At 42.5% G+C, this 23,415-nt stretch overlaps 1 protein-coding gene across 6 annotated transcripts in view; it reads right to left on the bottom strand.

The window, feature by feature from the left end:
- PALM2AKAP2 (PALM2 and AKAP2 fusion) overlaps nt 1-23,415 on the bottom strand; it is a 506,958-nt gene that overhangs the window by 127,876 nt on the left and 355,667 nt on the right. For all 6 annotated transcript variants that reach the window (XM_057548010.1, XM_007178230.3, XM_007178232.3 and 3 more), the window contains one exon: nt 10,820-10,905. In XM_057548010.1, coding sequence (XP_057403993.1) covers nt 10,820-10,905 — 86 coding nt within the window. The remainder of the gene's footprint in view (nt 1-10,819; nt 10,906-23,415) is intronic.

The raw sequence follows: 23,415 nt of genomic DNA, 5'->3' as shown, positions 1-23,415 counted from the left end.
CAAGGGCTGGAAAAAAAAAAAAAAAGATCAAGGGCTGCCTGGTTAGATCTGGGCTCTGAGACTCTGCTGTGTGTTCTTGGACAAGTTACTTAGTGTCTCTGTACCTTTTCTTCTTCTGTAAGTTGGAGACAGTCATGGTACCCATCTCATAGGGTTGTGTAAGAATTAAATAATATAATACCCTAAGCAAGTGGGCAATGCCTGACACATGGAAAGTTCTCAATAAATGTTAGCTATTATTCTCATCCATTTTTCTAAACTGAAATTCACTAGAAAATTCATCATATTAGAGATCAAAACTCAGTCTCTGAGCATATGGAGAATATGATGACTGATCCATTACCTTACCTTCTAGCCCAGATCCCTTTGGGAGAGGGAGTGGGGATTGTGGCTACTGGTGCCTTTTTCTTTTTAGAAATATACATGACAATGTTGAGCTAAAATAAATGTCACATTTCCACTGTCTCACTTCTGAGGAAGAAGCAATTGTTGCAACAGTAATAAGCTCAAGTGACATCAAAACAGCCCAACTCCTGGTGTGTAAATCTCTCAGCACTTTGAAGCCTGTTCTCCTAGCCAGTGGAGCAATCACCTTGCCTGAGCACGTATTCTCCTTTTATATACAACTTACATGTGTGTCAGATTTTCTCTGTTAACTACTAGTTTTCACTGCTACAGAAAAAAGCAAGGAGGAAGGTCACTGAGGATGGGTAGAAGAAAGACACAGAAAAGGAAGGCATTGATAATTTATGAAGAGGAGTGCTAGATGCTCACTTAAACTATCTTTAAGTGCTTGTATAATGAAGCAAGACCTTTCTGCCGATGAATCAAACAGATACTTCCGGAGGATTATGCTAAAGATTTATGAGACCTCTGTGATACCGGACTTGTTTCAGGACAAAGCCTTTTGGAAACAGCCACGTGAATAATTTGTTTTTCAGGAATAACTTGTGACCATTCCAAACCCTCCCAGACATTAAGGATAATTTATTCATAAATAAACTAGATGGGCAAACTCTCGCCTAATGGGAACCAGTTGGCAACCTTTCAAGAGCACCAAAGACCGATGGTTCCCGCCGGTGGGTTCTGCGTTTGGATTCCTTGCCTTAGTTTTATGAGAAGTCAGACTTTGGTAACTGCAAATACGCCCTGCTTCAAAGCTAATTAGATTGGGCAGATCATTCATAAGAAGACAGGCTTATCTGCAAAAGGGCTCTGACATACAGGACAGAGACTATTCTAGAGCTTTGTCATCATTAGTCGCTCCCACCCCTGGAATGCTAGAAATATGCATTGGAGGAAATGCACTGATGTACTCAGGAAATATTTGTGAATGTGTCAGAACTTTTGCTGGGAATATGTAGGCCAGTGTCATCTATTTCAGGAGGTGACCACCCAGAGAGAGGGGAATTTTACTAAGCCATAGACTAGGTAAAAGCACAAGAATATTTCATCAACATTTTAAAACTTGGGATGGTGAAGCTCTCTGCAGGAAATGAAATCACTGATCGATAGCCCAGCTAAAAATGAAAACCCTAGAACAGGCTTCAGAAAAATTATAACATGCCCAGATTGAGGAAAAGTCGTGTTTTTTGTTTTGTTTTGTTTTAAGTCAAGAGAAACAAACAAACTGGGGGCAGAATTTCCCATGGTTTCACTTCATAGAGAAACCAGTGAGGTATAGATCTTGGCATGGGTCAGGTTTGGAAGGCTTTATTTCTAGGAAAAAAAAAAAAAAAAGTGGATCAGGAGAGATCCATTGATAGGTTATTAGTTTATTGTATAAACTGAACCTGTATATCTGTCTGATTTAAAGCTTAATATAATGAACTTAATATAATATATGGTCATCCTGAAATGAATAAAGTCATAGTAAAGAAAGAAATACAAAACCACAAATAATCTCAGACCACAGCAATCAAATGCATTAAGCTGTTTCCTTTACCTCCTTTGCAATACCCCTCCCTGCCTAGGACTGCCAGACTTAGCAAATTAAAACATAGGATGGCCAGTTAAATTTAAATTTTGGTAACAAATAAACAATTTCTTAGTATGTCCCATGCAATATTTGGCACATACTGATACTAAAAAATTACTTGTTGCTTATCTAAAATTCAAATCTAACTGGGTGTCCAGTGTTTTATCTGGCAAAACTACTTTTGCCCCATCCTAGGAGCTACTCTGCTTTAGCTGATAGTAAAATTAATTTGCATTCATCAACCCCTACGTAGAGAGGTTATAAAGTGTCTTTTCACCTGAGTTCCAACACTCACTCTGAGATCTTGGATAATTCATTTCACTTTGCTGAGCCCCAGTCACCACATCTGTAAAATGGGGTGAATAAGAGTTCCTCCTTTGCAGGGCCATTTTGAGGACTATATGAAATGGTACATGTAAGGGCCGAGCACAGTACCCAGCTCATAGCAAATGCTCAATCAATATTAGCTATTACTGTCAGCAGGAGGACATGATGAATAAATAAAACAGCAGAGAAGAAGGTACCTGAGATCTTTCGTTTGCCAGAATATTCCTTATCTATACATATATAATGAGAGTTATCAATTGTGACTTCATTTATTTCACCTTCACTTTACTTGACACATAGGGAGCAACACATAGGACTGATGATAACCAATATTGAAGCACCATATTATAGTGTACACCAGGGCCTTTCACATCTGATTCCTTGTAATAATACAAAATGCATATTAAAAAAAAATCAAGACAGTGATTCTCCAAGAGAGGGTATGGTGAACATTTAGCCAACAGTTAGTCCTGGAATGCCTCCTACCCCCCACTGTCATCCCCCTTTGAGATCTACCACTCTAAATAGTTTCAAGGACTAAAAAAGTCTGCCATAAAAGAGTTCCTTTGGCAAGGAAGCAAATTTAGAACAATCTTTATGTATGTACCCAATGTAGAAAGGACTTCTGGTCCCAAATGTGTCTTTTTGTCCAGAGCCCCTGCACAAACAATCCTCTATGTCGTCATCGGCAAGTACAAAGGACAACTGGTCAGCACTGCTGGCAACAGGAGGTCCTCAGCAGAACGGCTTTTTAAAGGCAGCTCGCAAAGAAAGCTGTAACTTGTGGCCTCTATTCACCACCGGAAGAGTCTAAATGCTTTTCCCCTTTTGTAACAGAGAACATCTGCCATTCCAGGAGAACAATCCCCCTCCCAGCAGTAAGTTGTACATACTGAGGCAACAACCTCTTTTTATGTGGCTCTCTCATGTCCTTGGTTAGGAAATGTGCCCCTTTCAAACGGTTTTACAGCCAGAACCCCCAACTTGCCTAACTGGTACCCATCCTGCTTCTTGCCTAAGCACAACTGAAAAATATTGTATATGTGGTTAAATTAACTAAACAAGGAGGTCATTAGACAGAGGTGGCTCTACTGCCATGGAGACCCCCAACAGCAAACCAAAATTTAAGCTGTTATTGCCTCAAGGTTACAAAATCAAAACACTAAGGAGAAACAATACAAACGGCCAGTGAGGCTTTAAGTTACAGCCAATTGATTACTTGCCTTTCATTGCTTCCACCTTTTCTCTATAAAAGTCTCTCCCCAGCTCCTGTGGGCAGAGTGCTGCTAACCACTTCTGGTTTGGTGCTGCCTAATTTGAATGAGTTTTTGTTCAAATACACTCTTAAAATTCTTAGTATGGCTCAGTTTATCTTTTAACAATGTAAATAAGTACAAGACTTCTTTCTGCGAAAAAATCCAAGGTGTGTACTAGAATGTTCTGTGCTCCTTTTTGCAAATACTTAGTTTTTAGTCTCTGTATATAAAACAAGAGGGTAAGGTAAAGACAGCATTTGGGACTTAGTTGGTATAGTTGATGAAGATGGCAGCCAAATCACATCATTTCAGACCAAGAGATATTTCTTTTAACATGGATCTTTGTACTTTTAACACGGATTGATGTAGTTTTGTACAGTCATTAAATAAACACAATTCAAGAAAACAATGCAGATCCAAACAGGTGCAGTTGGTGGCTCCTGCTGAATAAGGCAAGACACTTCCAGGATGTCAGCACTGGGCAGTTCACTCCTCAGAAGAAAGGACGCTCTGTGCCCAGCAAATTCCTTTAAGATCCAGTATGTAGCAGCTTCCTAGGAACTTTATTTTGGAAATATAAAGTTCTTAAATGCATGTAAAATGACTGCCTTTCTAGCTTGCCCTGTCCAGAGGTTATTAAAATGCTAGGTTGAGGTTTAGCCATCTTACTTGCTTTCTACTCTTAATAGGATATATATATATATATTTTTTAATTAATTATTTATTTATTTATGGCTGTGTTGGGTCTTCGTTTCTGTGTGAGGGCTTTCTCTAGTTGCGGCAAGCGGGGGCCACTCTTCATCGCGGTGCGCGGGCCTCTCACTATCGCGGCCTCTCTTGTTGCGGAGCACAGGCTCCAGACGCGCAGGCTCAGTAGTTGTGGCTCACGGGCCTAGCTGCTCCGCGGCATGTGGGATCTTCCCAGACCAGGGCTCGAACCCGTGTCCCCTGCATTGGCAGGCAGATTCTCAACCACTGCGCCACCAGGAAAGCCCCAGGATATATTTTAAATCCCCTTGAGAAGACAGCTAGATATTATTACATATAAACTGTGACACTGAAGTGGTTGCCAGGAGCTGAAGGGAGGAGGGGAATGGAGAGTTAGTATTTCATGGGGACAGAGTTACAGTTTGGGATAATGAAAAAGTCCTGGAGATGGATGGTGGTAATGGCTGTAGAACAATACGAATGACATAATGCTACTTAAAAATGGTTAAAAGTGTGATTTTTGTTATGTATATTTTACCACAATAAAAACTATAACACTGATAGGTTAATAACAATGATAAAAAACAAAAAAGCTGAGATGTGAGGGGAAAATAATCAGACAGAAAAGAGAGAGAGAAAGAAAAGAAAGGGAAAGAAATGGAAAGAAAAGAGATTGATGAGACACTCCTATGCCCTCCCAGGGCAGTGGTGGGGGGACGGCAGTGATCCTAAAGGGGAAAAGTGAACTGAGCCCCCTTCCCCCATCATCAAGAAGAGGGTCCCTCACTCAGAAAACATTGACTACACATCTGCAGTAAGAGAATAACAGAACGTACCCTGTACCCTCTTGCACATAAAGGAAACCAAGCCATTGAAAAATTAACTGCATACAAATGACCAATAAACAGATGAAAAGATACTCAGTATCACTAGCCAACAGGGAAACGCACATCTAAAGCACAATGAAATGCCACTTGACACCCACTAGGATGGTTATAATCAAAACACAGACAATAGCAAGCATTGATAAGATGTGGAAAAATCAGAACCCTCATCCACTGCTGCTGGGAGTGTAACATGGTGCAGCTACTTTGGAAAACAATCTGACGGTTCTTCAAACAGTTAAACACAGATTTACCACATGACCCAGCAATTCCACTCCTAGGTTCATATCCACGACAAAAGAAAACATGCATCCACACAAAGACTTTTGCCTGAATATTCGTAACAGAATTATTCAGAATAGCCAAAAAGGGGAAACAACCTAAAAGTCCATCAACTTGTGAATGGACTAGAAAGCAAAGCAAAACTCTGGTATATCCATGAAATGAAATACTACTCAGCATTAAAAGAAATGAAATACTAACACAGGCTACAACATGGATGGATCTCAAAAACACCATGCTAAGCAAAAGAAGCCAGACACAAAAGACCACACGTTGTATGATTCCATTTACATTAAATGTCCGTTAACAGGCAAACCTATAGAGACAGAAAGTAGTGCTTGGGATTGGGGGTGAAATGGAGACAAACTAATAGGACATAATAGGGATCTTATTGGAGTGATGAAAATGTTCTTAAACTGGATTATGGTGATGGTTGGTAAATTTACTAGAAATTATTGTACACTTAAATGTGTGAACTTTATATTATATAAATTATGTACCTCAATTATGTTTAGAAAAAAAAGATGGTGAAAAAAAGAACTGTGATTTAGAGGTTCTAACAAGTGAAAAACAAAACACGGAGGAAAGTAGCATAAGAATAGATAAACAGATATATGTATATGTATAGCTATAGCTGATTCACTTTGTTTCAGGGTGATGTAGGGGATGGATTCTCTTGCTGTGATGCAAACATGTAAAATAAAGATTCTATGACAGAAAAAAAAAGAATAGATAAACAACAGGATCTACTCTATAGCACAGGGAACTATACTCAATATCTTGTAATAACCTATAATGGAAGAGAATCTGAAAAAGAACATATAGATATAGATACCTGAATCACTTTGCTGCACACGTGAAACTAACACAACACTGTAAATCAACTACATTTCAAAAAAAACAAAGTAAAAAGAAAAGAGAGCATAAAGAGAGGCACAAGAGACAGACCCTCCGGTGAGAACACAGGGAGTAAGTAGGTTTGAGGAAAGGCCAGTGGTCCCCCTTAACTGCAGTCTAGACAGACACTGTCTTCATTTCTTCCTTCAGGTATTTGTTCATGCAACAACAATTGACAATTGCACATGACAGGCTACACACTCGGTCAGGAGCTGGGATGCAGGTCCTCACAGAGACGACATTCCCGCAGGGGAGACCGGATCTCATGCAAGGACGCTGATGTTTATTTACGTGCCTGGCTCTGCAGGAGAAGCACTAGGGCCTTTGAGAGCACGTGACAATACTGGTCAGAAAGGCCTAATATTTGAGCCAAAGACTTGAATATAAATAGGGGTTAGCTGGGCTGGGAGAGAGAGGAAGGAAGAGGAAGAGGAAGGAAGCCTTGAATAAAAGCCATGGGGTTTTAAAAGACATAGCACCTGCCTAAGACAATCTCTGTCTAGACTGCAGTTAAGGGGGATCACTGGTCTTTCCTCAAACCTACTTACTCCCTGTGTTCTCACATGAGGGTCTGTCTCTTGTGCCTCTCTCTTATGCTACTTTCTTTTCTTTTTCTTATAAATTTATTTATTTATTATTTATTTATTTATTTTTGGCTGCATTGGGTCTTCGTTGCTTTGCTGTGAGCAGGGGCTACTCCTTGCTGCGGTGCACGGGCTTCTCATTGCGGTGGCTTCTCTTGTGGAGCACAAGCTCTAGGCACACGGGCTTCAGTAGCTGTGGCACACGGCTCAGTAGTTGTGGCTCGCGGGCTCTAGAGCGCAGGCTCAGTAGTTGTGGCGCACGGGCTTAGTTGCTCCGCGGCATGTGGGATCTTCCCGGACCAGGGATCGAACCCGTGTCCCCCGCATTGTCAGGTGGATTCTTAACCACTGCGCCACCAGGGAAGCCCTGGCTTGCCCTTTTTAAAAAAGATCATTCTGGTTACAAGTAGGCTGGGTGCAGAGGGCAAAAACAGGTCCAGAGACAGACATGATGGAAGATGGGGCTAGAAATGAAATTGCAGTTCTGAGCTATAGTCGGTGTGCAAAAGAAACGGAACCAAAGGGTTTTGAACAGGGAGTCCCCAAGTCCTTTCTCAGACCAGCTGGACAACCAGAGAGCCAAGGGCAGCGGTAGGGCTCCTGTGGCCATACCCCTTACTGCTTTAATGGTATGCTAGACAACATTTTCCCAAACTGACCCCCAAAATCACCAGCACTTGTTAAAAATGCTAATTCTCAAACCCAGATCTTCTGGATCTGAATTTTGAAAGGAGAAGCCTGGGAAGCTATATTTTTTTAAAATACTGCTGCAGATGATTCTCATGGTCAGGCAAGTTTTAGAAAATATTGATCCATACTTTAAAAAAAAAATCAATATCTAGACAAGCAGCAAAACAGATTAAAATATAATATAGAAGCTATCCCCAAATATGACTACCCTTTTCTTCTAGTGAATCGTGATTCAGGCTGAAAAAGGTTAATGGTTCTTTCAAAACAAGAACAGGTAAAAACAACTTGTAAAGGCTGAGCATAGTATAATAAGAAAATAGTGATGGATGTGTGTAATATTGGCTTTCAGCCTCTATGGTATTGGCACTGTAGGTATAATTCTTGGGTAGATCCGAGCATATTGGTTTCCTAGGGCTACTGTAACAAATTACCACAAACTCGGTGGCTTACAACAAAAAAAACTTACTCTCTCACAATTCTAGAGGCCAGAAATCCAAAATCAAGGTATTGGCAGGGCACTGCTTCCTCTGAAGTCTCTAGGGAAGAACACTTCCTTGCCTCTTCCAGCTTCTGGTGTTCTTTGGCTTGGGCTATATGGAACTCCAACCTCTGCCTCTGTCTCTTCTTGTGGCCTTCATCTCTGTGTTACCTCTTCTTCTGTCTCTTATAAGGACATGTGTCATTGGACTTAGGTCCTACCTGGTTAATCCAGGATGATCTCACCTCAAGATTCTTAATTACATCTGCAAAGACCTCTTTTCCAAATAAGGTCATAGTCACAGGTACCAGGGTTTAGGACTTGGACGTATGGTTTTGCGGGGAAAGAAAGGATTCACAATTCAACCTACTACATAATGACTTTAAATTGTTGAGCAGGCCTACATGATACTCCTACCTGTATCAGTGTATTTAGAGGGTGTTTTTAACATAAATGCTCTTAGTTCAACATTCCTCAGAATGACAGAAGTTCGTTTATAAATGAATTCATTCATCTGAGTCATGTATATTTTTAGAACCATGACTCTATCATTTCAAAATAAGACATGGTACTAAAAAGCTACATATAGTAGACAAAACCATATTCAGACAACTGACATCACAAAAAAATGTGCCTATTTCAGAAAGAAAACTTCTAAGCGCGAAGAAAGGTACATCTATCTCAAGAAGAGTAATAGGGAGGAAACCAAAGTATTTTAGTGGTTTCTGCTGATATTCCCCTTAGTAAATGTCAATGAATCAAGTTTTATTATAATTAATGTTTTAACAGAATATTTTGCTTTCCCAGGGCAAAAAACAGGAGTAGCTGATATTACAAGGATATATGAAGTAGCTATTAGAAACAGGAATAGCTGTAGAGGCATGAATATATGATGAGGAATCTGTAGTTAATTTATGAACATCAGGCACTTATAGACACAGAAAAAAATAATACTTTAAGATAGACACAGGGCAGGATGGATACATAGAGCAGTGTGGGGTGGGAAATAGCATGGTACCAAAGGAAAAATATTGATAATTGCTGCATAATTGGGAAACCTAACAGAAAAGATCTAAACAGAAGCGTTTCCCTAAATTACATCCACCTAGAGGTTTCAAAAATCATTTATTGAGAAGAGACTGGCATTAATAGAGTAACTTAATAATATTTGTAGGAATCTATTGGAGTAGTAAATATATTTGTATTTTGCTTAACTTTTTAAAGTATATAGTGTTCTTTCTTCTGAGTGGGTTCAGTTCTTATGAACTAAAAATCCTCTGTTCTTATAAAACATTCCCAGCTATTCAATAAAAGAAGACAGAAAGAGAGGTTGAGAATGACATTGAAATTGAATAGACCCAAATACAACTTTAGTCAAGATCCTGGTGCCAAAGAGGAGCACACTGATTAAATAGTAACCTTATAAAATGGGACTTAGGCAAAACTTGTTTGTATCAGAATACACCATTTGCTTTTATATAACAAACTCTGCAGGTACACTAGCAACACATCTCAGAAACTAATTCTTAAAATGATGACAGATCGCAAAATAGCACATCAAAATCCATCAAATTCTACTATCAGCATCCACACCTCTCTATCCAACATGGCCAAAGATTTCTCAAACTTTGCAAACTTTGCACGAATAGCCAGCAAAACACCAATACATCATTGCAATATATATCATTGTCTTGCAAATTCTGCTAACATAATTACAAGCAAACTTGCAGCACGGGATAATTATTATTTAGATTAGTTGACTCTTTTAACCAATCAAGCTACCTTCCCATCTTACAATACATTTCACTGTGGTATGTTTCCTTGCTTTCTCTAACATCTTTAATACAGATAACACAAGTTCAACCATCACATTACAAAGGAAAGCTTGAATAAATTCATCCTGTATATTCTTTTGTACAACCTCTACTAAAAAACCCAGGAGTTAAATCTCTCTAGTGATATCTCAATATAAAAAAGGACATTACTTTTTGTTTTTCCAAGAAAACTTCATAAGTGGCATTTATTTAAATTCTAATCATTCACGCAAAAATGTTAGAAAGCCCTCCCACCCCCAGCCTTTGTTAAGTGAAACATAAACAGAATTCCAAGAGAGGAGGACCCTTCCTTTGTGTCTATTCCAGTAATATAAGGGAAGTAGTTATGTCTGATATATTTTGCTACAGATTCCTTAATCTAGGCAATGATTACTAATTCATGCATTTAATTTGAACAGTGATAATTAGGTTGATTTCCAGATGACTCATTTTGTAAACCTTTGGCCATTAGCATTCCAGGCAGAGTGGGCCATGTGCTGCCTTCCTGCTGACATCAGTGGAAATCTTGAGTCAAGATCAAAGCTACTTTATGCCTCTCTGACCTTTCTTCACAATGCACAGTGGGGCCTGGGTTTCTCAGCTCAGAATTTTCATATTTGCTTCACTGTCCCCACAGGGTTACCACTTACAGACAGTCTACATGTAGATATTCACTGAAGATCCTACAACTGGTCCATTGGAAATCACAAGTCTTGGATTCTAGTTTTCAGGTGGCTTCCTGATCCGGATCCCAAATTTCAGCAAATCTTATTCTGGTTGGCTCACTGAGGCTTCAGTGAATAGAGAGAGAACCCCAGTGGGGTGAAGGGCAGTGCTCATTTTGCCCCCAGAAATCTGCCATACACTCACTTTCCTCTAGAGATGCACTTTGAGAATCACACTAGAGAAAGGATGCCTTACCTTGACAGTCATGTCTGCGCTGGACGTGTCTGCGGCTTTCGAGGTTATCTCATCTCCTGTTAGCAGCACACTCTCCCACCCAACTCCTGAAAAAGAAAAATCAAAATGATGCCATTTGAGCCAAGTGCGTTCAGCTGGTGTAGAGAGAGATACTTCACTGTTTCGCAGCTTCCAAGCCCATGTGACTTGAAAGGAAACCAATGATTATCCATTGTTTAACTGCCTGGCTGTTACCAGGAGAGCTTCCTTTCAGAAGTGTGGTCAGTCAGCACCTCTCGCTTTTATCTAATCTCCAAGTTTGGAGTCATTATCTAAATCCCGTATTTTATAAATAGTGCTATTCCTAGTCCAGAGTGGAGAAGAGGTTAAAATGAACTCCTCCAGAATCCAGGCCTCATACTGAGGTCTTCTTTGGAGCTTAAAGTGACCTCCATAACACAGAAATCTGCACATCTGAATCTAATTCAACATCCAATAGAAATGACCCCAGATTATTCACTGTCCTAGATTCTACACAGCTGCTGGAAATAACTGAGAGTTTACACTCACTTTTAAAATCTAGATATATTTCTCCCCAAGTCTTAATGCATGTTAGCTCCTTTTTTCTGAAGCTGTCAGACAGGCTCCAAGTGTGGACATCTGGCAAGATACAAGGTTTTGTTCTCTCCAACCTCAACAAAAGAGATCAGGGGCTGGTGTTTGGAAATACCCATGATCACAATACAGTAAAACTACACTAATTTAGATGCAATTATGTGTGTGAATGGAGGTGGAATGGTCTATAATGGTGAAAAGTTTGAAGTAATGACAAGTATATTTTTAAAAAACAATATTGCAAGTAAAGTCATCTTCTTAAAAGCTAAGAAGGTAATACTTAGCAGAGTTTCTCAGGGTCCACTTTAATAAGCAGATACAAATTTTATAATTGGTATAATAACTGCCTACTGGGATATGAGCGCTCAGCTTAAAGTATTGAAAAGATTGTTTCCTTAAACAGACTAAAGCTGTGTAATATTAATTTACATTATTGATTTTCTTGAATAATTTTCTCTAAGGGTAACTTGAGGGCAATATTCATGCCAGACCTGTGTGTATCACCCAATTCCAAATTTCAACTGTCTAGCATTATGCTAAATGAGGACTGGCACATTTTCCTGTTTGCCACATAGTAAATATTTTAGGCTCTGAGGTCCGACCACTTCTGTTGCAGCTTCTCTAGCTGCCATTATAGAGAGAAAGCAGCCAAGATAACATAAAAACAAATGGACATAGCTGGGTTCCAATAAAACTTTATTTACAAAAACAGGTGCTGGGCTGTTTTGGCTCCTGAGACGTGCTTTACCAGCCTCTGTGCTAAATCAAGAAACCAGAGATGTGTCCAGGAAAGATTGTGACACTTCAGCATTTTTCTAAGGATCAACTGGATAAATCGGGTGGTGAAACTACAACAATTGTTTGCAATTACATGACACTTTAAATAAACTAATATGAGATTAATTAAATGTTAATACATTAGCACTGGTTGCATTGCCTTGTTTTATATTCTGAATCCTTGAGAGCCTCATTTCACAGGAAATATGCACAATGGATTACTCAAGGTCCATGGGCTATAATTTATTGCAAAGTGCAAATAATTGTCTCTCACTGGGTTGTAAAAATTGGGTCAGAGAAGTTTGATGACTTGCCCTACAATTTCCTCTCAGGGAAGTTGTGGGCTTTGTCTTAAATGCACGTTTCTGGGAAAGAAATCTTTGCTCCCACATGAATAGATTATTTCCCAGACACATCTTGCATTTAACTAAAGCCCCTCCTGGTTTAAGCCACTCTTGGTGCCTGTTGGATCTGGCTGGTAGGGACATACAGATGTTGGGCATGATGGACAAATATATGATATTTAATTATGGAATAATCTGAATTATTGTTCAGCAAATATTCAGCCCCCTTCTCTCCCACTGTGGGAGAAACTGTCTTCCCTGTCCTACTGATGTTTGCTTTGACCAATGGGATTTTAGTGGATATCATGCAAGCAAAGGTTTGAAATGTGTTTGTGTGGTGATGTTTGCCCTCTTGCACTTCTGCTATAGCATGAGAAGGACATGTCCCAGTTGGCCTGCAAGGAAATGAGAGTCATGGGGAGCAGACTTGGACCCAATCCACACCTTGCAGCTAAGCCAAGTGTAGATCAGCCAACCCCTAGCCCAACTGTATATGCATGACAATAAAAGTGACTGAGTTTGGGGATGATTTGTCAAGCAACATTATTGTAACAATAGCTAATAGATGCAATCTATAATGAAAATCATAGATGAAAATCATTTTGGATAAAGTATTTCATTTTTAACTATGCAAATATAATTCCCTGTGTTGCATAAAATTCATTTACAAGTATTAATTCCCATCTCTCTCTATATATTATATCCCACTTTGGGAAGAATCTTTTCTCTGCTGTAATCATTCCTTTCATAAGCAATACTATCTTTATGAAAGGATATATAGTCATAAGAAAGAGCTATGAGACATAAATATATATGTATTCTCAGAATTTTAGCCTGCAATCAAGAAACCACTTCAGAATTCATGGCAAGAGTGAGAGAAAATGGATATAACATTTCAACTTAAAAATGTTATTAATCCTGATATTAAGTTGTGAGGACAGAAAAATGTTATTTTAAAAGAGAGAAGCAAAATTCCTTCCAGGTAGAAAGCTGTTTTTGGAGAACAAAGCAACTTTACGAGCCATTTGAGTATGAAAACGTGGAAGGAAAAGAAAAATGGAACAGGTCCATTTAGAAGAAGGAGAGTAGCTGAAAAATGCTGGAACAAGAGTTGGCAGTAAGAAATTCCCAGGGGGTGATAAAAAGGACTTTTGAGAACAGTGATGTTTAAAAAATCAATCTTAAATTATTCATCGTGCTGTGTCAGGATGTAATTCTCCCCTTACTCTCATACCTTCAGAGAAGATCTGTCTTACACCATTGTCTTCTACTGGTGTTGTTGACTGGAAATTAATAAGGTCCCACATTTGGACCTCAGGGTAGAGAGAAGAGAGCAGCCATCTGTACATGGGAGCTCCCTGCAAAAGTGGAGTCTGAGAAGGACATGATAATAAGACTCTTGGAGAGGGTACTAGACCCGCACACTACACCTGATAGGGCTACAGGTCAATTTTCTTTGATAACCAATGTACAAGAGATCCTCCCATTTTGCAGACTTGAAGATGCAAGATGACTGACATGTCTTTATTGAATGATGCTTAAACATGTAAAAAAGCCACTTCCATTTCCAACATAGTGATTGCACCACACGTGGGTAGGGGGGTAGCTTAGATTGCTTGTTTGAGATTCCTTCAGTGCTAGGATTTTATCAACAACTTTCAATGTTGATTTTATCAACATATATATATATATAATTTGATATATAATATAGAATATATATATTTCACATATATTTCTACCTACTGTACTTTCAAATAACCACTTTTATATCCCCCCTTCTCCCTTTGCTCAACCTCTTATTTATAAGTTTTTTGAGAAACTATATTTTATATTATTTCTACAATCCCTAGCAATACTACTACTATTTTAATTACATTTTAAAAAGACTGGGTCAAACCTTCAGGAAAAAATAACTTCTCTCTCCCAGAAGAAAATAAGTTTGCATTTCCCTGTAGTGGAAAAATTGAGACCCGTCTACTTGTAGCTGAGGGATGCTTATGAATACTCCATCAGGGACAGTTTTATAAAGATCTTGCAGGAATAAATCAAATCCACCATGAATTTGTCGCTGTTGCTTTTTATACACCTCCTTAGCTGCACAGTCAGATAAATACGTCCCTTTGCCCAAGCTTCCAGCTCCCTGGCGCCCACATCCCTGGGTCTCTGTTCCCAGGGCACACTCTGATGATTGGCTTGGCCACTCTCTCTATCAATTTCTGTTGGGAATAATATGTGTGTGGTTGACAGGGCAGTGCAAGCAAAAGGAAGAAGGCTCAACCCTGGCTGGAGAAGCCAGGGGCATACCTGAGGACCAGCAAGGAGAGGGTTTGAGCTGGCAGCAGGTAGCCACGAGGTCTTGAGCAGAGTAAACTATAGACAAAATGGTTCTGTGTGTTTGAACAAAGGGAGACAGGACTAGACTGAACAGTGGAGAGGGCGAGCAAGCTAAGGAGGCTTGTTGGGGAAGCAACTGATGGCATCCCAGGAAACACTGGGTGACTTCCTTAGTTCTGATCCTGGCTAGTACTAAACATAAATAAAAATTAAGCATCCAAGGCTTAGAGGGAGAGGGTAGAACTGCACGGGAGGGTGCTAGTTGTACCCAGACCCCCTGGAATCACCATGTGTCACGAGGTGAAAGCAGATTAAGAAAGAGAGGAAGACAAGTCAGCATGGACTCCTACGTGCAAGAGAATGGACCTTTGCTCTAGCCCATCTGTCCACACAGATTCTAGATAGATCGTTGGACAAAGTGGGTGGCCGAGGTGGTCATTAGTGCTGTTCACCAAATGCTCCTGGTTCCTTCCTCTTGTGGATGCATAACAGGATTTCACTTCCTGGCCTTCTTAGAGTTGGTGAGGTCATGTGACTAGCTCTGGCAGATGAGTGTGGGCAGCAGTAGCATTGATCACTTCCGGCCGGAGCATTTAACTCTCATGCAGGACCCTCCAGAGTACCCTTCCCCTCCACCATGGTGAATGGCAATGTTCTAGACAGTGGTGATTCTATTGGCCTAAGGTCTAGCCGAGAGGGTAACACAAAGCACAGACACAGCCAGCCCACAATGGTCACGCAACATGAATGAGAACTAAACCTTTATTATGTTAAACCAAAGGATTGGGGCTGTTTATTACAGCAGCATAACATAGCCCAGCCTTAGGAAAGGAAGGAGCCCTTCCAGACCAGCCATCCCCATCAACCTCCAGTTCCCATTACAGAGAGCTCATCGGACAAATCTGTATCTATCCTCTAAATAAATTCTACCATTTAAATACCATCTCCTCAACCAGGTTCTAATCACCCATACTTTCTACTTCCTTGGGGGCCGCTCTCTGATTCCACTGTGCCCCAGTGCTTATTGCACAGGTCGGCTGCATCTCATGAAGGATTTAGGTTCTAAAGACAAAAGGCACAAACCTGCATGATCAAAACTGCCCTTGAGATATTCCAGCTCTGTCATATCATGTGCTTATGGGAATCAAGATTCTCAGTGTAGAAAAAGATACAGATGTAATATAGAAAAAGTTCAGTAAAGCCATGTATATGAATTGGAAATACCAGAATAAACACGAGATGACTTATATTTAAAAATTATTAGGGACTTCCCTGGTGGTGCAGTGGTTAAGAATCTGCCGGCCAATATAGGGGACACGGGTTCGAGCCCTGGTCTGGGAAGATCCCACATGCCGCGGAGCAACTAAGCCCACGCGCCACAACTACTGAGCCTGTGCTCTAGAGCCCACAAGCCACAACTACTGAAGCCTGCGTGCCGCAACTACTGAAGCCCGTGCGCCTAGAGCCCGTGCTTCGCAACAAGAGAAGCCACCACAATGAGAAGCCCGCATGCAGCAACGAAGACCCAACACAGCCACAAATAAATAAATAAATAATAAAAATAAAAATTAAATGTGTGTATGGATACATGTAAAAAAAAAAAAAAACTGCCCTTGGAAATTCCTTAAATCTCCCATACTGTCCAATTAGCACCGTACTTTAGAAAGCCCAACAGAACCACTTCTGTTCCAGCTTTGGAACAGACCATTTCTCCTGTTAAGTACCAGATGATGCTGTTGGCTTGTACAAAGGATCATGTCGTACAAAAAAATACGATCTTGAAACTAGGATTTCTCTGTGTTTGAAGATGCTGAGAATATGAGAGATAGAAGGAGCTGAGGCTGACAGCAGGAACAGCAGATGAATACCTCCCTTGTCATCCTCCCACTGGGGTGTATGATCGAGAGTGCTTTTAGCCAAAGGTAATCAAAAGCCTATTTAGTAAAGGCTTAAACAACAGAGGATAGACTGGCTCATGTCACAAGAAGTCTCAAGGTAGTTTGGTACCAGAGGTGGTTAATTCAATGGCTCCATGGCCTCACGGCCTTAGTCTGACCTCTTTGCAATGCTCTTGCCTTTCCTCTGGGGTCCCAAGATGGACACAGCAGTTCCATGTGCCATGGAAACATCCAGAAGCACAAGAAGGGAGGAGTTAATATGCCTTCCACAAAAGCACCCTCTCCTCACATACCCAGGCCGACCCCCAAAGTCTCACTGGTCAGAAACAGAGCATAAGTCTATTCCTAACCCAATCATGGAAAAAGGGAATGGAATTATCAAAATTGGCTTGGAGCTAATTAATCAAGATTTACCCTCTGGGTCAGTGAGGGTCTCAGCCTTCTCTGAGCACATGGCCACCTGGAGGGTAAACAGAGGAACAAAACAAGATCTCGGCAGGCAAAAAAGGGGACAGGTTGATAGCTGTCAGACAAGCAACAGGAGGGTCTGTCACAAGAGGACGTGCACATAGACCGGAATAGCAGGCAGGATCCCTGATAGTTTTAAATTTTCTATTTTTCTTCTTCCTCTCATTATTTTAGGTAGAAATACACAGTCGAATTCATATAAGTTAAATACACAGATGATGCCGGGACTCAGCCCTGCCTTCCAGCGCCAGCTCCTTAGGGTGACGGTGTCTTAGCCCTAGAGTGACGTTTCCACCTCCTCCCTGTGCTGTGAACTCAGCCCTGATCATTAGCCCCGCTTATTGGGCCTGGGCAGGGAAAGCCCGTAAGTGTGTCTGTCTGACGGCATTTGCTCGTCCGTGCTGCCTTAGAGGGCCCTTATCAACTAGCTTGTAAGCACCTGTGGGCAGGGAGTGGGCCTGATACCCGGTTAGTCTCCCCCAGTGGCTGTTAAATGAGCAGCGTTAATTCGAGGCAGCCAGGTTCGAGGGGTAGGAGCTTCAGAGTGGGGCCTGGGTAAGAGCAGAAAGTGCTCAAAGGAGAAAAGAGAAACACAAAGGAAAAGGTGTGGAGGCCGCCGGTAATGAGATGGGCTGGGACCTGGGACCCTTTACCAGAGTGCTTGCACCTGGACAGACGTCTCCTCCAGCAACAGAATACAAAGAAACGATGAGCAACGAAAAATAACTGCATACATGTGCAGTTGGGGCAATTACGAACAATAAGATACATAAAGGCCACAAACCAACAGCCGTTTCTGAGGTGCCTGGAGCAAACACAGGGTACTGTGCATGATCCCTGCACACAGCACCACCAAGGGGGTGGGCGGACCACCTAAGCCTTGCCTCCTGCCCAACCCACGGACCTGCCCCTGTTGTTACCCTATTTAAGGACCCAAGCACCTCCTCTCAGGGAGTGAGCAAAGGCACCTGTTTCTTGTTTTCACTCCCTGGTGCAGCATGAGTCCCAATAAAGCCTTGCCTGCGATTCTCATCTGGCCTCTAATCAATTTCTATCGATGAAAGAGTCCAAGGGCCTGGGTTGGTAACAGTAAGAGTCCCACTTTAGAGCTGATTCACTCTAGATGCTGAAGAAACAGACTGTGATTGGTACTTTCCCCCAGAGCCAGGCAAGACCTGGTGGTGGCTCTAGACACTTGCCATCAAACCACTGGAGGTGCAGTCACCGGACATAAAACATCTGGGTGGTGAGACCCTGTGTACCTTGAAGACGGGGCTGTCCCTTCACCGGCAACACCCCTATGCCCAACTCAAGTCAGCACAGTGAGGTCTGGCACATTATGGGGGCTCCTTAAATATTTCCCTAACTGAATTGGAGTTGGAAGGGGCCTTGAGGCTGCCTGTGCTTCTTTCTTTTTTTTTTCTTTTCTTTTTTTTTTTTTAAAGCATTTGCCCCCAGAGGAGCTAGGGAGCTGAGCTTTGTAAATGTATTTATTTATTTATTTATTTATTTATTTTTGGCTGTGTTGGGTCTTCGTTTCTGTGCGAGGGCTTTCTCTAGTTGCGGCGAGCAGGGGCCACCCTTCATCGCGGTGCGCGGGTCTCTCACTGTCGCGGCCTCTCTTGTTGCGGAGCACAGGCTCCAGACGCGCAGGCTCAGTAGTCGTGGCTCACGGGCCTAGATGCTCCGCAGCATGTGGGATCTTCCCAGACCAGGGCTCGAACCTGTGTCCCCTGCACTGGCAGGCAGATTCTCAACCACTGCGCCACCAGGGAAGCCCTGTGCTTCTTTCTTATCAGGACAGAAGGCTCTGTTATCTGATGAGTGCTCCTCAGCCTCCACATGGCCATTTCCTGGTCACCTTCCTCACCACTTCACAAGGTCATGCTGCTTGGGCAGCTGGAATGGACCATCTTAAGACGAGCTGAGCCACAAACAGGTTGGGGAGAAAAGATCCCAGATGATGCCCTTCATAGCCTGGTTAAAGGCAAGAACAGAGAACACAGTGGAGGGACCGTGGCTGGGAGTGGACCTTTGGTTTACTGGCACCTTGGTGGAGATTCTCAGGTGCTTCCAACCTTCTTGCCCATCCTGGCTATTCTCTTCTTCATTACATCTCTGCCTCAGCCCTCATCGGTGCATTGACCTAGAAACAGCCACAGAACTACAAGGAAGTCTGGAGCCCAGGCTTTCATGTTTCAGTGAGAAAACCAAGGGCCTGAGATGCAAAAGCATGTGTCAAGAGCCCACAGAAAGTAGCTGCTAAGCTGGGTCTGACAGAGACAAGATTGCCTGATTTCCTAGATGAGGGTTCTTCCTGGGGCCCAAATTATATCAACCCCATTTTACAGACAAAAGATAGACCCACTGTGAAAATTTCATTGATCACAATGAAAAGAAAGGGGTTAGGGTCCCCCTGCGTCTAAACTCTCTTCCTCATTCAAGTCTTGGAATTGAGACTTGGCCAGATACTTCTCTTCCTTTTAAGCGCCTTTCGCTCCCTTTGGGTTTGAAAAATCTCACTTTGTTCTTGGAGGAGTTCTCAGCATGGTGGTCATTAAAACCTAGCGGAATTTCAGAACAATGATTTGCCTCTAAACACTTGGCTTTGGGAAACCCCACCCAAGGACTAGCTGATGGGACTTGCTTCCTCTGGATGGGAAGCCCCACCCAGGCGCTTGGAGGGGTAGGGCAGGATGTGACCTCACCCCAGCTCACCCCACTCCAGGTGGTGGCTCATCCTTGCCTCTGAGCCCCAGCTTTCTCTTCCCTGGGACAGATGTAAAGACCAGGCCTTGGGGCCTCTAGAAGCAATGGTGGCAGGGGCATTTCTCCCTCTCTTGGCTCCTCTTCCTGAGGAGAGCTCATCGGGGAGAAAGAAAAGTCCACCATTTGGACGAGTTATTGGAAATAACTCGAAATAATCCATTATTTCCATAACTGGAAATAATCCATTTCCTCAACCCTGAGGCCGTTGGACCCCCTCCCCCACCTACACTTCCCTGAATAAGGGAAGTTTGTCTGGGTGCCTCTCAGGGCAGATGTTTAGGGAGCTCAAAGATGCACAAGAATAAAACCTCAACGTCTTGCCCAGTGCGCCCATGTCCTCTCCACTCCATTGCTCTCCCCACCAACATGGCCACGAAAATACCCATCACGACAGCTAAACTGTACTGAGGACGTACGATGGATCAAGGACTAGGTCTTCATGGGTATCATCTCATTCGATCCTCATACAATACAGGTACATGAGGCAGGTACAATATTATCCCCACTTTACAGAGGAGAAAACTGAGGCTTAGAAAACTTCAAACTGAACTAGCAGGTGATGGAACCAAGATTTAATCCAAGCACTCTGACTTCAGAGGCTCTCTGCCTAACCAGTACAATTTACTGACACCCAAGAGAGCTCACTACCATCCCAAAGATTGTATTTCTTTCGTTTTCAGAGATAGGGGGACAGGAAGCTTGAGGACATATTGAAAAAAACAAGATTTGCTGAGGGGAAGTTTTCTTTCTGGAGGTTCCCATTCAAGATGGTTTCCGAGCTCACAAAGAGCAGATCAAATAAAGGCTTTGTGGGGGTGTCCCCGGAGAGATACAGAGCCACGGCTGGCACTGAACCCAACCCAGCGCAATTCAGCGAACGCTTACTAGGGGTTTATAGGGCCTCTCTGTGGCAGCAAGGATGGGGCAGTTCTCCTTTCACACAGGAAGAGCTCCAAGGCACAGTCCTGTGGGATCCCACGACAATCTAGCTCTGCAGAGGCCGACCTGCGCAGCAGAACCTTAGAAAGATGGATGAGGATTAAGACTATGAAAGCATATATTATGTAACCTTTGAAATTGGTTTTATTCATTCAGCATGGTCCTCTGGTGATTCATCCAGGTTGCTGTGTGTATCAATACTTTGTTGATTTTTATTGCTGAATAGTATTCCAGAGTACAGACGTACCACAGTTTGTTTAATCATTCACCCATTAAAGGACATCTGGGTTGTTTCACGTTTTGGTTATTACAAATAAAACTATTATTAAAAAAAAAAAAAGACTATGAAAGCACCTAGTACCTATGAGCTCCACCTTGGGTTTAGACACCCCACAAAAACCCTGCGACAAACTCTGGGTGCTCTCAGAGGCAAGCATGCAGAGGAGTGGAAACTTATAGCACCCTGGGCTGGAAAACAGTTTGCCGACTTTCTCCCTGTAAGCATGGGGTAGGAAGGAGTAACAACAACAACAACAACAACAACAATAATAATAGCAGCTATCATTTCTTAAGTTCTTGTTATGTGCTCTTCGTTGTGCTATATTTGACATATATTATCTCACCAACAGTCAAAAACCCCACATGAAGTAGGCCCTATTTTTAATCTTCACTTTCTAGACAGCAAAAACAAAGCTTAGAGAAGTAAGTAATTTGCCCAAGAACACACAAATAAGGAGCAGATTTGGGATGTGGATAAAGCTCACGCTACATTAGGCTATTGCTAATCACTTCTGCTCACTAAGGTACCCATAATTAGAAGGCAAGAAGGAACACCCTCTTGAGATTGAGACAATAGGTATACACACATACCTGCCTGCTGCATGCATACACTTTTATGTACACTTCCACACACAGACACCTGTGTGCATGCTTGTGTGCGCACCTGCAGACCCACATAGGTACAAGTGCATCACCCATGCACACACCCATCATGGGTGTATCTGGGTGTGAAGCTGTAACAACTTTTCAGCTACCATCTGCTGTATGCTCGGGAGTCTTGGACCTCCCTTTAAGAAGAAAAGAGCCTTTCTCGGTCACAGCATCTGAGAGTAGATGGGAAACTGGGTGTTTCACCTCCTGCTCGATTCTCCAAGGTGCATTTTAAGCATCCTTCTGTATATGAAGGGGGAGGCAGATTCCAAATGCACGAAAAGGAGGGCAAAAAAGGATCACGGTTGTGTGGAAAATGAGTTTTAGAAGACCCTGGAGGCCCAAGCCAATTTTGAAAATGGTTTGTTTTGGCCTGCCCGAGCCAGACCTCAGAAATTAAATCCTTTTTAGGCAACCATGCTCCTTGCAGCAAACTCAAGGGTCCCTACTCAGAGGTCAGAGAACTAACAGCTTAAAGCCTGGTTTACTCTCAAGTGAATCTGCAGATATTACCGTTCGGGGGGCTCCCCCTCCAAGTCCAGTAAAGGATTCTGTTATAGTCTGCACAGCATCCCAATTATTAGATTTGCCGGCCGGATTTTACCAGGCTGGAAAGATATTTGATATTTAGCCCCTAAACGTGTGACATAAAATTAAATAATTAAATAACACACCATTGTAAATCAACTATACTTCAATAAAATTAAAAAAAAAATAAATAAAACTGGCAAGAGAGTGAAAAAAATTAAATAAAAATCCAAGCCACCATCTTGGATCCAGTTCCCACGCAAGAGAGATGCATTGACCTATTAATGATTAAAACAGCAGGTAGTGACATGGACGTATTTAGGGTCGTTGGGCTCTTCGGAGGGTCAATCACCCAGCTGGCATGCTGTGACGTTCCCTCTCTTGGCTGTGAAAAGGGTGCCATGGACCGAAGGCGCAGTGGAGAGCGTGGCCCTTGGAGACATGACGAGGCTGGGCTCTGCCACGCTTTCCCACCTGACGCCCCCTCCCCAGCCTCACTGCCACTGCACCGGGTCAGGCTTCCAGAGGTCTCCCAGCTCAGATCTGTCTTCCGTATCATCACCACGATTATTTTTCAGAAGTGTAACTGTGGTTCCATCCCCCCCAACCTTGACCTCCTTCCTCGCATTTCCGCTCTGTGCCAGGCACTGTGCTTGGGCTGGGGAGACCCAGATGGGAAGACCCAGTCCAGGCCCTCAGGAAGCCGGTGGTCTGGGAGGAGGTCTTCTCTGGGCAATGTGATTTCCAGCATCACTCTGTTCCCTCACTGTATGGGGCCTCCTCTGGCTGCGCGGCCAGGATGTTGTATTTCCGCCCTGAGTTCTAGGAGCCCTGCCAGTGCCTCCTCTCCTTCCCTTGGGGCGGGGGTGGGGAGCTGTGGTGGTGTCAGGTGACCCCTGGGAGCTCACTCAGCCATTCAGAAAACCCACCTGAATCATGTAGAAGTATATAGGGGAGGATATTTTTAGAAAAGCCTCTGGAAAGTTCAGAGAGGTTCTTAGGGTCAACATCAGTC

This window comes from Balaenoptera acutorostrata, chromosome 6 (genome assembly GCF_949987535.1).
Source record: "Balaenoptera acutorostrata chromosome 6, mBalAcu1.1, whole genome shotgun sequence".
Lineage (NCBI taxonomy): Eukaryota > Metazoa > Chordata > Mammalia > Artiodactyla > Balaenopteridae > Balaenoptera > Balaenoptera acutorostrata.
Note: the sequence above shows the minus strand (reverse complement) of the source record. Positions and strands in the feature narration are given on the sequence as shown.